Source organism: Euleptes europaea, chromosome 4 (assembly GCF_029931775.1).
Source record: "Euleptes europaea isolate rEulEur1 chromosome 4, rEulEur1.hap1, whole genome shotgun sequence".
Taxonomy (NCBI): Eukaryota; Metazoa; Chordata; class Lepidosauria; order Squamata; family Sphaerodactylidae; genus Euleptes; species Euleptes europaea.
The window spans coordinates 106,354,764-106,371,104 of record NC_079315.1 but is presented as its reverse complement, the minus strand read 5'-3'; the positions used below and the strand labels follow the sequence as shown (position 1 = coordinate 106,371,104).

Genomic DNA, 16,341 nt, shown 5'->3' with positions numbered 1-16,341 from the left:
CTACCTGTTCACCAGAAGGAGGTTTTGGGAGGCGGGGGTTGGGCGGTTGTGCACGCGTGCGGCCGTGCATGGCGTGCTTACATCACTTCCGGGTTTAGTCCTGCAGCATCGCGAAGGAGCCCTTTACTACTGAAAAGGGTAGGGTTACCAGGTCCCTCTTCGCCGCCGACGGGAGTTTTGGGGGGCGGAGCTTGAGGAGGGCAGGGTTTGGGGAGGGAAGGGACTTTGATGCCCTACAGTCCAATTGCAAAAGCAGCCATTTTCTCCAGGGGAACTGATCTTTATCGGCTGGAGATCAGTTGTAATGGCAGGAGATCTCCAGCTAGTGCCTGGTGGTTGGCAACCCTACAAAAGCATAAAGGGCCCCTTCGCGATGTGGCATTTCCGGGGCTAAACCCGGAAGTGATGTAAGCATGTCACGTATGGCCGCCGTTCCAAGCAGGCTGCTGGATTGGTGGGCAATTGCCCGCTGGTTCCAGCTATTGGGGAATCGGGGCCCCAGTTCCTGTAAAGGGAACCCCGATATTTAATTTTCTGCTACCAAATCAGAGGGATTGGATCGTTCCTCTTGAACTATGAGAATTGAGATCACACACACGCACAAAAGAGGCAAGACGCATTTGTCTTGAAGTAAAACAATCTTTACTCTAACTCAGGGTAGGGAAAAAGTCACTGGGATACAAAACAAATAATATCTGTCTACATTCTATGTTTCCTATACTTGCCAAAACCTTTGGCAAGGCACTAAGCTTACTTACGAGTAGGCACCCTTAGCAAAAGGAGAGCCTCTCTCCATCCTGCCTGTTCAGCAGTCAAGCAAAAAGAAAAAGAATGGTGGTCAACTGCTTTCAGTTCTAACAAAGAAATCGAAAGCAGTTGAACATGCAAAATAGTTGTATACGTGACCCTCAAACACGACTGCAATGGCCACTACAAACTGGCCATTTGGTCAGTTACAATATTAACCCCTTAACTGTCTGACATGTAACAAAGCTCGCTCTCTAATACCCAACAATCCCCTTTTCGAGGTTTAGTTACATTCAGACATATAAACACAATGCATCACGTAAGTATTCAAACTGTTGTCTGGGCAGTGGCTTCGTCAGGATATCGGCCACCATCTCTTTACTTTCACAGTACTTCACTACTACGAGACCTCTTTCTTGTTTGTCCTTTACTGAGTCCATTTTGAGTCGAAGAAGTTTCTTCCCTTTCTTAGAGTTCTCGCCATTCAGTAGTGCTATACACGATTGACTGTCCTCAAACATTGTAGCAGGTGTCAGTTCATCTAATCCAGTCGCGTAGCAGTTCAATTATCTCTTCCAGCTCTGTACATGCGCACTTGGCTGCTATGCATTCTGCTTCAGTTGAAGATGTTGACACAACTTGCTGTTTCTGGCTGGTCCAGGAGATTAGGTTTTCTCCAAAGTAGAACAGATATCCACTTGTAGATTTGCTGTCTGTTCTAGTATCACCTAGACTAGCATCCATGTATCCTATCAGTTTCAGCTCAGTATTTGGAGTTATCTTCAACTTCAAATCAATAGTTTTCTTTAAGTATTGTGTGAGGTGTTTGATTGCATTCCAATCATGTTCTGCAGGTGTGCTGGTCCTTCTACTTAGGATTCCAACTGCTGCACTTATATCCGGACTACTAACGTTGCTCAAGTATAGAAGTTTTCCAATAGCTTCTCTGTATTTGTGATTGTTAGGCAATAGTTCACCTTCGTCTAGATCCATATATGAAGGGTCAAGTGGAGTGTCCTTGGTCTTGCACTCCTTCATATTCATGAATTGCAGAAATTCCAGTATCTTGTTCCTTTGATTGATTGAAAATCCATTGTCTTGGTTTCTTTCAATCTCCATTCCAAGATAGTTCTTTACTTCTCCAAGTAGTTTCACTTCTACTGATTCATTCAGTTTGTTTGCAATTTATTTTGCAGCTTCTTCAGTGTCAGAACAAATCAGAAGATCGTCTACAAAAGCCAAAACAAAGTCCCATCCATCATCCTTCTTCCTTCTGAATAAGCATTTCTCTATATTTCCTTGTTCAAAACCTTGAGCTTTCAATAATGAGGTTAGTTTGTGGTTCCATGCTCTTGCTGACTGTTTGAGCCCATATAAAGTCTTTTCAAGTTTACAAACTTGATTTTTAGTATCACAGTCCTTTAATCCTGGTGGAAGTTCCATGTATATTTCTTCTGATAATTCGCCATTCAGGAAAGCTGTTTTGACGTCGAGTTGCAGTACCACTTTATTCCTGGAGGCGGCTATACTCAGCAAAGTCCTTATAGCCGTGTGACTAATCACAGGTGCGTAGGTTTCTGTGTAGTCAGTTCCATACTTCTGGGTAAATCCTTTTGCAACTAGTCTTGCTTTGTATTTGTCAACAGTTCCATCCGAATTTTTCTTGACCTTGAACACCCATCTACATCCCACAGTCTTCTTGTTTGGTGGGAGTTTGGTTAGTTTCCAGGTATTATTCTTCTGCAGTGAGTCTAATTCTTCTTGAATTGCCTTCAGCCATCTTGACCGCTCCCCATCGGGCAACTTTTGCAGTTCGTCCCAACTTGAGAGTGCCACGTGGCTGTCAATTCTAGTGAAAAGACTCAGTTTCTCTGCTGGTATTCCTTTTGTAGTCCTTGTAGATCTCCTTAAGGTCTGAGAGGGTTCCGCTGTTCCATCAGCACCGGGATCAACCCCTTTTGAATCTGCAGTCTCTTGCTGTTCCGCAGGAGCAGGTGGATTGCAATCCCATGCTGTAAATGGAATCTCTATGGTTTCCTCTTCACAAACCTCTGGATCATCAAAGTTATTAATTTGTTGATTATTAATAACATTTCTTTCATCTATATATACTGCATTCAATATTTGTAAATTGTAAGTCTTAATGTCCATTATCCTGTACCCTTTTGAGAAAGGATGGTATCCCACAAGAATTCCAAGTTCTGTAGTAGGATCCATTTTTCCCCTTTTCTCCTTTGGGATGTATGCAAACACACGAGATCCAAATGCTTTCAAGTGTTTCAGACTAGGCTTCCTGCCATTCCATCTTTCATATGGAGTCATGTTGATAGCACTTGAAATTGTCCTGTTGTAAAGGTAAGCTGCTGTTGGTTCTTGTAGGTTATCCGGGCTGTGTAACGGTTACACAGCCCGGATAACCTACAAGAACCAATGAACTCTGACCGTGAAAGCCTTCGACAGTAAGCTGCTGTATTTACACATTCTCCCCAGCAGGGGTAAGGCAAGCCTGCCTGTAGCATTAAGCATCTTGCACTTTCCATCAGAGTTCTGTTAAACCTTTCTGACAACCCATTGTTCCTAGGGGTATATGCAACTGAGGTTGCATGCTCTATTCCTTCAGATTCAAGAATTTCTTTCATTTCTTTATTAATGTACTCACTTCCATTGTCAGTGTACAATAACTGTATTCCTCTGTCATGTTTATTCTTCATCAGGGCAACATAAGCTTTAAATCTTTCAGCTACTTCAGTCTTTGATTTCAACAAATACACATATGCAAATCTTGAAGCGCTGTCTATGAAATGCAGAACATATTTTGCCCCTCCTGCTGAAGGCTTGAGTGGGCCAATCAAGTCTGAGTGCACTTCTTCCAAAATTTCTGCCTTAACACTGCTTGGCCTCTGCACGTGCTTAGGCGCTGTTCCCTTTCCTCTGAGACACACTTCACAACGTTCTTTGTCCTTAAAGCATTCCTTAACTGGCATTCCACAATCAATCAGCAGTTGCTTCACTGACTTAAAGTTTTTATGAGCTAGTTTCACGTGCCATTGGTACAAACAGTCCTTGTGGTTGCAATCTGCAGCCTTCTGCTCTGTCAATCCTTTATTAAAAGCAACTAGGCACTTTGATTCTTCCTCAACATTGTCTTCATTTCCATCAAAATCACTTTCATCAGAATCAACATTGCTATCAAAATCACTACAAGCATATTCCTCCAATTGACTTGCAACATTCTCCAGGCAATAGTGTGAGCCTACTGATAGCACTGGGTATTCTCTCCCTTCAGAATCAAATAAGCGAATTTGTCCTTTTTTATAGACACTTCAAAGTCTGCATCCACTAGTTTATTCACGGACAATAAATTTTCATCTGAATTAGGCATTAGGAATACGTCTTGTAAGGTTAAATGCATTACATTTCCACAATAGCTTTGAATTGCAATAGAAACTTCACCTTTCTGAGTGCATAGAAATCTTCCTCCACAAGCCATAACTAATGTTTCATCACAAGGCTCTAGAAAGTCAAAAGCTGATCTCAAGCCAGACACATGTACATCTGCACCGCTGTCCAGAACAAATGTATTTACACGCTTTAAATAATCTTTGGCTGAAGCTTTATTCGAGACTAGATAAGCCTTTGGGTGATTGTGCCATCTGGGCTTCCCTTGGCTTGGACTCCCTCTTGTGGATGATTGGGGCTGTTGCCTCCCATTTCCATCCCTCTCCCTTTGTGAGGATTTGGCGGGCTTTTCTTCCCGGCGAGAGGGGGGGGAATTTCTCCCTTTGTTTCACGTTTCTCACATTGAAACGACCGGTGACCATGCTTTCCACATGAGAAGCATCTGATTGTGGATTTGTCATTTACACGCAGTACAGACACTCCACGAGATAATTCCCTCTCTTGGCTCCTATCTGCTTCAAACTGTTGAAGTGCAGTCACCAGCTTAGTAAGGGTTAAGTCCTCTCTACCCAAAAGATTCCTTTTTTCAGCGTTATATTTAGAATGCAAACTTCCCAGAAATAGTATGAGAAACTCCTCTTCACCGATTTCCCCTCCTACAGCCTTCAATTCTGATTCCATATCTTGCATTTTCTTAAGGTGTTGCAAGAGGGTCATATCTCCAGACATTCTATTTGCATACAGTCTAGTTTTTAAAATCATTTTCTGGGTTTTGGACACAGTTCCAAATTTCTCATTGAGTGCATTTAGCATCTTTCTGGCGGTATCATTATTCAAAATTATCGCTGTCTCTTCCGGATTAATTGCGTTGGCAATCAAATTCATTGCCTGGGCATCTGCAATTTTAAATTTCTTAAGGGCTTCTCTATCTGTGTCAGCTGGCGGGTCTTCATTCAAAACGTGATTCACCCCAATTGCTGTTAAAGCATTTTCCACCATTCTCTTCCATACGGGGAATGAGGCTTGGGTGATATGTGGGACAGAAACAGACTGGGCCCCTTTTGAATTCATACTTTCCTTATTGTTGCTCATTCCAGCGGCTCAGGGCTGCTTTCCTCCTCACAGGATCCAAGCGCAGGGTTGTGTTTCCTGCCGTCCTTTGCAGACCAGGCTGCTGGCTCCGTCACAGGAAAAATTCCCTCTGGGCGTTTGTAAATCCTTTCGTCTCCAGTGAAGATCCCAAAAGCAAAAAAAAGGTGCGGTGTGATCCTATCTCAATAGCCGAAATAAAAACCAACCGTACTCTGCTACCACTTATTGGGGAATCGGGGCCCCAGTTCCTGTAAAGGGAACCCCGATATTTAATTTTCTGCTACCAAATCAGAGGGATTGGATCGTTCCTCTTGAACTATGAGAATTGAGATCACACACACGCACAAAAGAGGCAAGACGCATTTGTCTTGAAGTAAAACAATCTTTACTCTAACTCAGGGTAGGGAAAAAGTCACTGGGATACAAAACAAATAATATCTGTCTATATTCTATGTTTCCTATACTTGCCAAAACCTTTGGCAAGGCACTAAGCTTACTTACGAGTAGGCACCCTTAGCAAAAGGAGAGCCTCTCTCCATCCTGCCTGTTCAGCAGTCAAGCAAAAAGAAAAAGAATGGTGGTCAACTGCTTTCAGTTCTAACAAAGAAATCGAAAGCAGTTGAACATGCAAAATAGTTGTATACGTGACCCTCAAGCACGATTGCAATGGCCACTACAAACTGGCCATTTGGTCAGTTACAATATTAACCCCTTAACTGTCTGACATGTAACAAAGCTCGCTCTCTAATACCCAACACCAGCAACCTGGCAACCGTACCAGCAAGCGCCAACGTGGACAAGTCCCATGAAAGGGTGGGTGTACCATGCTTTAGGTGAAAAAAATACCTTGAACTGGCCCTAGATAGTTGGGTAGCGCTCTCCTGTTTTAAAAGTCACCACAGAGCTGGGTCTGAGTGTAAGGGAGAGTATTGTCTGAACTAGATCAGGCCCTGGGGCTGCAACATCTTGGAAGTACCTTGTAGCTCTGCAATATCATAGGCAGAATTGGGCAACTTTGCTGCCTTGGGAATAACAAGCAGTATTTCTATCTAATCTGGTTTTCTCAAGAGTATAAAGCCCGTGAATGGGGGGTAGGAATCCAGATGCAGCCGCCACAAATAAAAACGTTCCTTTGCTATTTTTTGGTAATTCTCAGAAAAAGGCAGAAGTAATCGTCCAATAGGATGAATAATTAAGGTCATTTCATTTTCTCCCCCTGTCATCTTCTACGCAGCAAAACCAGAAACTGTGCAGCAAGCTATCAACTTGACTTGTGGGGTCCGCAATATGACCATTCTAATGGTCTCCCGGAAGACGACTGGGCTTTTCATTCAGCTAATCCAACTGAGTTATCTTACTGAGAAACAGCCACGAGGAAGGGAAAATTTATTCTAAATGCCTACGCTTCTAATTTCCATCATACTATTACCTCCTTATTTTCAAGAGCAGATTGCCTTTTGCCTCACAATATGAAGATGATGGGTTGGGGAGTGGAGAGTGGAGGATACTGTAAACTGAACGCTAATTAATTTTCTCAAGTATGTGAATCAGGTTTCCTTTCAATGTGCCCAGACTGCTTCTTATTTTGTTATTTTTTAATGCTGAGAGTGGAGGTAGGGGGAGAAATAAAAACTCCTGGATACATACAATAGCTTAGGTACCCTGGAGTTTTGCTCACAGAGTGCAATTTTCTTGCCTCCCCCACCATCTGACGGCAGGTTGAAAAGCCCCCAAAATCTTGTCCCTGAAGGAACACGACAGAGAGGGAGGTGAGAAAATTACACTCCGAGAGCAGAAATCCTTCTGCACACTAGGGTTGCCAACCTCCAGGTAGTAGCTGGAGATCTCCTGCTATTACAGCTGATCTCCAGCCGACAGAGATCAGATCCCCTGGAGAAAATGGCTGCTTTGGCAATTGGACTCTATGGCATGGAAGTCCCTCCCCAAACCCTGCCCTCCTCAGGCTCTGCCCCCAAAACTTCCCACCAGTGGCAAAGGGGGACCTGGCAACCCTACTACACACAGAAGAAATTCGGTGGGAATCTAATGGTTCTATCGCAAGTTTCATGATGATTAGACTGGTTAGATCAGGGGTCCTCGCTATTGTTCAACCTGCATTTGTGGAATTTTGAGATGAGGAAGTGAGTGCCACAGCAAAATGGCTGCCCCATGGCTGCCCCAACTCCTTCCATCAGTAGGGTTGCCAGGTCCCTCTTTGCCACTGGTGGGAGGTTTTTGGGGCAGAGCCTGAGGAGGGTGGGGTTTAGGGAAGGGAGGGACTTCAATGCCGTAGAGTCCAAATTACTAAAGCGGCCATTTTATCCAGGTGAACTGATCTCGATCGGGTGGAGATCAGTTGTAATAGCAGGAGATCTCCAGCTAGTACCTGGAGGTTGGCATCCCTATCCATCAGCCACCCCTAACACACACCAGAGGGCTTTAAAAAAATCATTATCAGCTATATCGCTGTGGCATTATAATGTTATAATGATCTCTTGCCACAATGTACTAGGTTCCAGCTTTCATTTTTTTTAAGTAAGCCTCTCGCCCTTTTGGTTGCGGAATTAGAAGGGGAAAGGTACTGGCTGACAGTGATATAATAGTGATTTCAGTATTGCAGATTCTTTTTTAAAGCCTGGAAAAAGGCCACTGATTGTAGGGGGAAGAATGCCAGTCACAGAAGGCTGAGACAAGGAAAGGCAGGAGAAACGTGTGTGGATGATCCCTTGCCACTAAGAAAGCTTCTGCATCTGCAGCAGCAGTGAGAGTTATATGGAGAATCATTTATAGGTGGAAACAGCCATCATTTAGGCATTGTCACAGCCTGTCATAATTCTGTCTCTACAGAAGAATTTTCCATACAAAGGAAAAAGAAATCTCCCCCCGCCAAAAAAAAAAACCCCTGCCAGATAGGGTTGCCAACCTTCAGGTACTAGCTGGAGATCTCCTGCTATTACAACTGATCTCCAGCTGATAGAGATCAGTTCCCCTGGAGAAAATGGCCACTTTGGCAATTGGACTCTATGGCATTGAAGTCCCTCCCTCCCCAAACCCTGCCCTACTCAGGCTCCGCCCCCAAAATCTCCCGGTATTTCCCAACCCGGAGCTGGCAACCCTACTGGCAACCCTAGCGTTTAACTATCAGGAGTTTGGGAAACAGTGACATTGATGTACCCAATATCTTTGCGTTCCAGTACCTGATCCAAAGCCTGTTGAATGGATGCATTTCACAAACAACCCGCATGGGAATTGTTGTGGGATAGGGAGCAGGCAATCGTAAACATTTATCTTGGCAATAATGAATTTTGAAAAAACAAGCCCAGAAAAAACTGCTGTTGGTGAGCTAAGAGCTTCCATCTCCACAGGCAATTAGGAAGAAACAGCTGGTGCTGGCAAATTCGACCCATGACTAAATTCAGAAGGAATCTGACACAAAGGAGTTGGAGAGTCTTAATGCAGAAAATTATTCTTTTTTTTTTTTGTCCTGCATAAAGCAGACCTGGCCTTTGACCAACGAGTATGAAGAGTTTTGACCAAATAAGAATGGCATTTTTAACAAAATTCCTGAGTCCAGTTTTTTATCCTCCAGGCAGTGTATATTGCCCCCCCTTTTATCCTCACAACAGCCCTGTTAGGTTGATTGGGTTGAGAGAATTGAACACATGAACACATGAAGCTGCCTTCTACTGAATCAGACCCTCGGTCCATCAAAGTCAGTATTGTCTACTCAGACCGGCAGCGGCTCTCCAGTGTCTCAGGCTGAGGTCTTTCACATCACCTTCTTGCCTAGTCCCTTTAACTGGAGATGCCAGGGATTGAACCTGGGACCTTCTGCATGCCATATAAAAACCAACTCTTCTTCTTCTTCTTGTGAATGGGGGGTAGGAATCCAGATGCAGCCACCACAAATAAAAACGTTCCTTTGCTAAGTGATCAGAAGTGATCAGAAAAGATAACATTCAATAGGATGAATAATTAAGGTCATTTCATTTCCTCCCCCCTGTTATTAGTGACATCCAATAAACCTGAGATTAGCAAGTTTCATTTTTAACTCAGCGCACCATCAACGCAAACACCTCTAAGGCTTTCTGTCATGAATAAGATGACCTTTGATGAGTCTGTGAACTTTTCCTTCCCCATCCTTATTAAAAAAAATGAATTGTGAAACAGGTCAAGTTACAGTACACACTCCTGAGTGAGCCACAGGACCCAGAACTGTGACACTTTCCACGTGTAGAACGTGCAAAGCACATTTTTTGTTCTTAGGCATTGTAGACTTACTCATTGTAGACTTGTAGATAATTTTTTTTATTGATGTGACCTTGGTAAGAGGACAGGGTTTGGACTTTAAGAATATAATTCAGCCCACTTAACACACAAGATTGCTCCTCGGAGATGGTTATTACTTCTTTTATAACAGTATTCACAAAGTATTCATTCGCACATACTAGGGTAACAGAAGCCTCATGAAATGTGCTTGTTCAATAATAGTCATTACATTTGAATAAATGACATCAATGGGGAACGTAACATTTGCATTGCTGAGAAAATATCCAGTGCGCTGAACAACATAGTCATTCAAAGGGCACAGAGGGTGAGAAGAGAATATCAACCATTACACTATTTTACCCCTCTGCATTCAATAAAAAAAGCTTTTCTATTCTTCCATTTTTTTCCTGGTCAAGGGAGGTTTTAGGGTAGATGCCAAATTCCTTACTGAATTGAATGAGAGCATGAACACATGAAGCTGCCTTCTACTGAATCAGACCCTTGGTCCATCAAACTCAGTATTATCTACTTAGACCGGCAGTGGCTCTCCAAGGTCTCAGGCAGGGGGATCTTTCACATCACCTACTTGCCTAGTCCCTTTAACTGGAGATGCCAGGGATTGAACCTGGGACCTTCTGCATGTCAAGCAGATGCTCTACCACTGAGCCACGGCCCCTCTCAAATGGATCTAAGTGTCAACTCAGATGGTTTGGGGAGAAAAATATAGATGGAACATTTGGTATCCCATCCTGCACTTTGGCCAGGGCAATGCTTCAAATCCCGCCAAATACATCTTGGATACCACGATAATGTTCTAGAGCGTGACTTGAATGTTCTTGATGTCCACATTCTCTGTCATTGCCACTGCCACAAAGTCACAGAGTAGAGAGAGAGAGAGTGGGAACATTATCATCACTAACCAACCACGGCTTGTTCATGTCACCTGGAGGCAGTCCCAGCCTCGTGCTTCTCTTTTAGATATTTTTTTTAAATTTATGTGACCCTGGTAAGAGGGCAGTGCGGTGTAGTGGTTAAGAGCAGTGGTTTGGAGTAGTGGGCTTTAATCTGGAGAACCGGGTTTGATTCCCCATTCCTCCACATGAGCGGCAAAGGCTGATCTGGTGAACCAGGTTGGTTTCCCCGCTCCTACACATGAAGCCTGCTGGGTGACCTTGGGCTAGTCACAGCTCTCTTACAGCTCTCTGAGCCCCACCTACCTCACAGGGTGTCTGTTGTGGGGAGGGGAAAGGAAGGTGATTGTAAGCTGGTTTGATCCTTAAGTTGTAGAGAAAGTCGGAATACAAAAACCAACTCTTCTTCTTCCTCTTCTTTATGTTTCCTTTGACACAATGCAGGAAGCATCAAAAGTAGACAAATCCCCAAGCCCCGGCTTCTGAACTACTGGCCAATTTGCCCAGGACAAGTTGACACAGGAACAGCCCTTGTTTCATGATAACATCAAGTTACAGCTTGAACACATGAATACATCAAGCTGCCTTGTTCTGAATCAGACTTTTTTGTCCATTAATATCAGTACCGTCTACTCAGACTGGCAGCAGTTCTCCAAGGTCTCAGACTGAGGTCTTTTACTTCACCTACTACTTGATCCTTTTAACTGGAGATGCTGGGGATTGAACCTGGGACCTTCTGCATACCAAACAGAGGCTTTACCACTGAGCCACTGTATATTTGGAACAGCCATCATACTCAAACACCATAGAGCTTGCACAGAAAGTGCAGCCAAGTCGCCAGGAGCCTCCGTGGTGAACCAGGAAGCCCCCTCCCCAATTCAAACCTCACCTCTAGCCGCTTTGTAGGCATTAGATCATTACTGAGCCTTGGCCTCCCATACCCCCAATATGAGAACAATTTTACAGCACTGTTGTAGGACTTACTGAGATAATGTACGTGAGGCACTCTGAACTCCTAAAAACAGGAAGCATTGCGATTGCTCTTACAATATCATCATCTTCTCAGCCACAAAATAGCTTTTCAGTAGCGGTGATTCACACATCCAGCCGTGAGACATGAAGCAATGAGACATATTACATGCAAATATGGATCGGCTCTACCTTACTTTTCTATTTACAGTTTCTAGCCTACTCCAGGGATGAACCAATTGTTCGGCAGAGAAGGCTGCTTCAGTGCTGTGGCATAAGGCAGAAGCTGTAATTAAATATGCTTGTGTTGCCTGCATATTTAATTCTTGATGTCATTAACATTATTTACCATCATATTAACGGGTTTGGGGAGTACAGGATCACAATGGGAGCATTTATTCTTGCATTTTCTTATTCAGAAGCTATTGTCCCCAAATGAGAACAGATCCAATTCAGCCTTACGAGATTTCTTTTAGTATTAATTTGGGTCACTTACCGGTTATTTATCCCAGGTTTAATGCTGTGGGGAAACTGATTTTTCCCACACATACACTTCCCCACACTGTGGTGCATTTGTGAACCTCTCAGGGTTTTCGCTGATCTTTCCCAAACCTGCTTCACTGAAAAGTTTTGGGAAAAATCATCATCATAGTAAAGCTGCGGCAGCTGCCCTGTGGGTGGTAAAGCTTGGGGTTTCCCTGGTCCCACCCACAGCACAGCCATTTCCCTTGCCGCTATTTCCACAATGGTGATTTCCAGGTCATGTGAAGTGATGGTATCGCTTTACTCTGCTCTGGTTAGACCTCACCTAGAGTATTGTCTTCAGTTTTGGGCACCACAATTTAAGAAGGATGTAAACAAGCTGGAACGTGTCAATAGGAGGGCAACAAACATGGTGAAGGGTCTGAAGACCAAGTCCTATGAGGAAAGGTTGAAGGAGCTGGGTAGGTTTAGCCTGAAGAGGAGAAGACTGAGAGGGGATATTATAACCATCTTCAAGTACTTGAAGGGCTGTTGTATAGATGATGGTGCCATGTTGTTTTCTGTTGCCCTAGAAGGTCGGACCAGAACCAACGGGTTGAAATTAAATCAAAAGAGTTTCCGTCTAGACATTAGGAAGAATTTTCCAACAGTTAGAGCAGTTCCTCAGTGGAACAGGCTTCCTCAGGAGGTGGTAAGCGCTCCTTCCCTGGAGGTTTTTAAGTAGACTGAGGCTAGATGGCCATCTGTCAGCAATGCTGATTGCATGAGCTTAGGCAGATGATGAGAGGGAGGGCGTCTTGGCCATCTTCTGGGCATGGAGTAGGGGTCACTGGGGTGTGGAGGGGAGGTAGTTGTGAATTTCCTGCATTGTGCAGGGGGTTGGACTAGATGACTCTGGTGGTACCTTCCAACTCTATGATTCTATGATCCTCTCCCATCAGGGAGCCTTTATGGGGGGCGGGGCGGGTTTAAATCAGCTATGGCATATCATAGTGAGAGTGAGAGAAGCTGCCAATTGAAAAAAAAATTAAATTTTGCAAAGCCAATCAGATCTCCAATGGCCAACCAGATGCCCTGCTGGGCAAAAGCTCTATCCAGCCCCACCTACTTAAAAAAACGTTTGGTGGGCACCAGGAACTGTGTCCATGAGCCCATGGGCACCATGCTGGGGACCCCTGCGCTACAGACTCACTTTTTTTTTTTAATGAAAGCTAAGAATTCAGGGAACCCAATACACTGTTTGTTATAATGGTACAGCAATATAACGGTATTCAGTCACTGATTTAAAAACAAAAACTTCAAAAGCCCTGGTTCAGCAAGGGGAGGGGGCAGCTGCTGGGAACAGCAGGGAAACTACAGCGAAACCTGCTACGGGGAAGCTGTGTTGCTACTAAACCGTACTGGCCGCTGTGGCAGCAACAGGGGAACACACTTTAGCTGACTTTTTCTAAACTTTATTCTTTCTTTCTCCTCCTCTAGTGACTATCCCACTATTCAGAGAGCCAGTTTGGTGTAGTGGTTAAGAGTGGTGGTTTGGAGCAGTGGAGTCGGATCTGGAGAACCGGGTTTGATCCCCCGCTCCTCCACATGGGCACCGGAGGCTAATCTGGTGAACTGGATTTGTTTCCCCGCTCCTCCACATGAAGCCAGCTGGGTGACCTTGGGCTAGTCACACTCTCTCAGCCCCACCTACCTCACAGGGTGTCTGTTGTGAGGAGGGGAAGGGAAGGTGGCTGTAAGCCGGTTTGAGTCTCCCTTAAGTGGTAGAGAAAGTCGGCTTGTAAAAACCAACTTTTCTTCTTCTTCTTCATTTAAACCTATCCTTAGTAATCATGATGACCATCTTAGAAATGAGGGCAATAGTAAGGCTGCCGTCCACATGGACATTTTCTTCTGTTTTGGGAATCCGACTGGTTTTTGAAGCATCCACACAACAGCATCCTCTGTCTCTTCAGCTTCCGGATTTTCCACACACTCTGTGTGCTCTTTCTCAAACCTGCTTTGCTAAATCTTTTTGGAAAGAATGCCCTCCACGTACGGTAGCACGTTGTTTGGACACAAAGGTGCTCACTTTCAAAGGTCCTGCTCCTACTGGTATTATTTCCTGCCATCAGCCTCTGATTTTCCCCACTGTGTTACCAAATGGCCTTTTGAGGGCTTTAAAAAAAAAGATGCATAATTGGTACAGTGCTATAACAATTACTGATTTTTAAAAAAATCTCAAAAAGGTCTTTGGTAGGGCAGTGGGGCAGAGAAAGGGCGGCTGATGGAGGAAAATATACTGAAACGTCCTATGTGGATGGTTGATTGACAGTTGTCGTTTATGCATGGGAGTTTTACCTGAGGTTTGTTGCTCGCTGGACCCACACTTTCCTGTTGGGAATCTATGCACCAGCAGTCTTCAAGCTCAAATCAAGGAGCATTGGAGTCCCACCCCTTGAAATGCTGCTTTGTAATTGGCTGTAGTGTTTACTGTGAGAGAAAAGTCCCCCATCCCCTCTGCGGAAACCCAAGTGCTGTGAAAAATAGATTTTAAGAGCAGAAACAAAAAACGGAGCTATCTAAAAGGAAGGGGGGGAAGAAATCCATGACTCGTTTTTAAAAGACTTTCTTCTGCTCAGAAAGAACTCCAAGGAAGCATTTGAGTCCCCGCCCCTTGACATGCTGCTTTGTAATTGGCTGTAGTGTTTACTGTGAGAGAAAAGTCCCCCATCCCCTCTGCGGAAACCCAAGTGCTGTGAAAAATAGATTTTAAGAGCAGAAACAAAAAACGGAGCTATCTAAAAGGAAGGGGGGGAAGAAATCCATGACTCGTTTTTAAAAGACTTTCTTCTGCTCAGAAAGAACTCCAAGGAAGCATTTGAGTCCCCGCCCCTTGACATGCTGCTTTGTAATTGGCTGTAGTGCTTTCTGTGAGAGAAAACAAGCTTCGGTGTTCCGCTCTTAGCCTTATGCATGGGGATTTCACTCGGGCTAAGCTCAGGGGAGATGGAAGAATTGGGTTATTAGAGGAACAGGAAGTCCCAGGATTTGCAAGGGTTGGCTGCGAGGTCATCTCTAATAGACGGAAAACTCATGCGTAACTCTAAGGAACAACTGAGACAGACCGGGGGCGAACGTGAGTGAAAGTAACCATGCATAACTGACCAATGTGAATGCCTCTGCATTGACAACAGAAATGAACGCACAATGGAGAACCCTCACCATGCAGATGCAGCTCAAGAGTTTGAAGCCTGCATGAAAGGACACACAAGCCTCGAGTAATGCCTGGACTCTTTGCTGCCCATCCCATCCTATACAACATCTAATAGTTCAGACATGCCTTTTTGACAGATAATGAACAGTGCTGAAAGCATTTAAATGTGTACCGTTCACTCCGCACGCCCGTTTGTTCTTCTCCCAGGTGTCCCGTCGTTCCCGTAAAGCCTTCTGAATGAGGTCTGTCCTGTAGATGATATGTGGCTGAGAAGTCCCTTCTTCGGACAGATATTTCTTCACTGGCTCAATGAAGTAATCTCCATCGGGCAGACGGAAGTACCCAGTCTGAAGATAAAAACAACAAGGTTTGATACACATGGGGAAAGTGGAAGTTATATCTGATTCTGAATTACACTACACTTTGGTGAGGTAGAACTGTTTCTGTTATTTAGCAAGACTTCTGGAATTCAATCCTGTGGACTGTATTTGATTACACTTTAGGGTGGGGTTGCCAGCCCATGCCTGGCAACCACTGAGAAGGGACTTGTGTTTTCGGGACTTGCAGGGGGAAGGGACTTGTGTTTTCGGCATTGGACTGATGCTATGACCTCACTTCCAGCGTGAAAGTGATGCCATCAGGTGGACACTCTAGCACTCACTCCAAATTCCATGGTTTAACCATGGAGTTGGGGGCAAATGCTTGAGAGTCATCCAGTGCAATGACATCATTTCCAGGTTGTGCTGGAAGCAATGTCAGTGCAGTGCCCATTTCCCCCAGCATTTCCCCCCTGCCGCCTAGCTGCGCAGCGATGGGCAGAGCTCATGGGGAGCAGGAGGTCTCCCACCAAAGCAAGAGACCTGGTCTCCCTGCTTCAAAGCAATCTTCTTTGGTAAATATCATATAAAAACAATCAGTGGTCCTCAACCTTCCAAGACCCAGGACCCACCTATAACACCCAGGTGCCTCTATGAGACTTGCTGACTGCAATCATATTAAGAAGAGCCACCCAGTTTACTGTTAGATATAGTAACAAGCTGGGAACCCAGAAGGAATTGCAGGAGGGAGGGAGCAATTTGGAAAACCTACACCTTAAAATCTGCACCTTCGGGAAGCTCCCAGAGGCTCTCAGCAGGCTGATTACTCTCCCTTTTATCCCTTCAGTGGATGCTCAGTTGTTCTCGACATTCCATCCCCTCTGGAGCATTTTCAGTCCTCATCTAGGCTGTTGTTGAGAGCTTTTGAAATTTCTCATTAATATACAAAGCCCTGTTT

The 16,341-nt window shown here is 44.5% G+C and overlaps 1 protein-coding gene and 1 non-coding gene across 2 annotated transcripts in view; both read right to left on the bottom strand.

Annotated features, from left to right (window-relative positions):
* Positions 1 to 16,341, bottom strand: part of ADAMTS12 (ADAM metallopeptidase with thrombospondin type 1 motif 12) — a 207,670-nt gene that overhangs the window by 119,613 nt on the left and 71,716 nt on the right. The window contains exon 3 of the mRNA XM_056849064.1: positions 15,239 to 15,413. Coding sequence (XP_056705042.1) covers positions 15,239 to 15,413 — 175 coding nt within the window. The remainder of the gene's footprint in view (positions 1 to 15,238; positions 15,414 to 16,341) is intronic.
* Positions 10,112 to 10,180, bottom strand: TRNAV-GAC (transfer RNA valine (anticodon GAC)). The gene has a single exon. It is a non-coding gene; the product is annotated as a tRNA-Val (tRNA).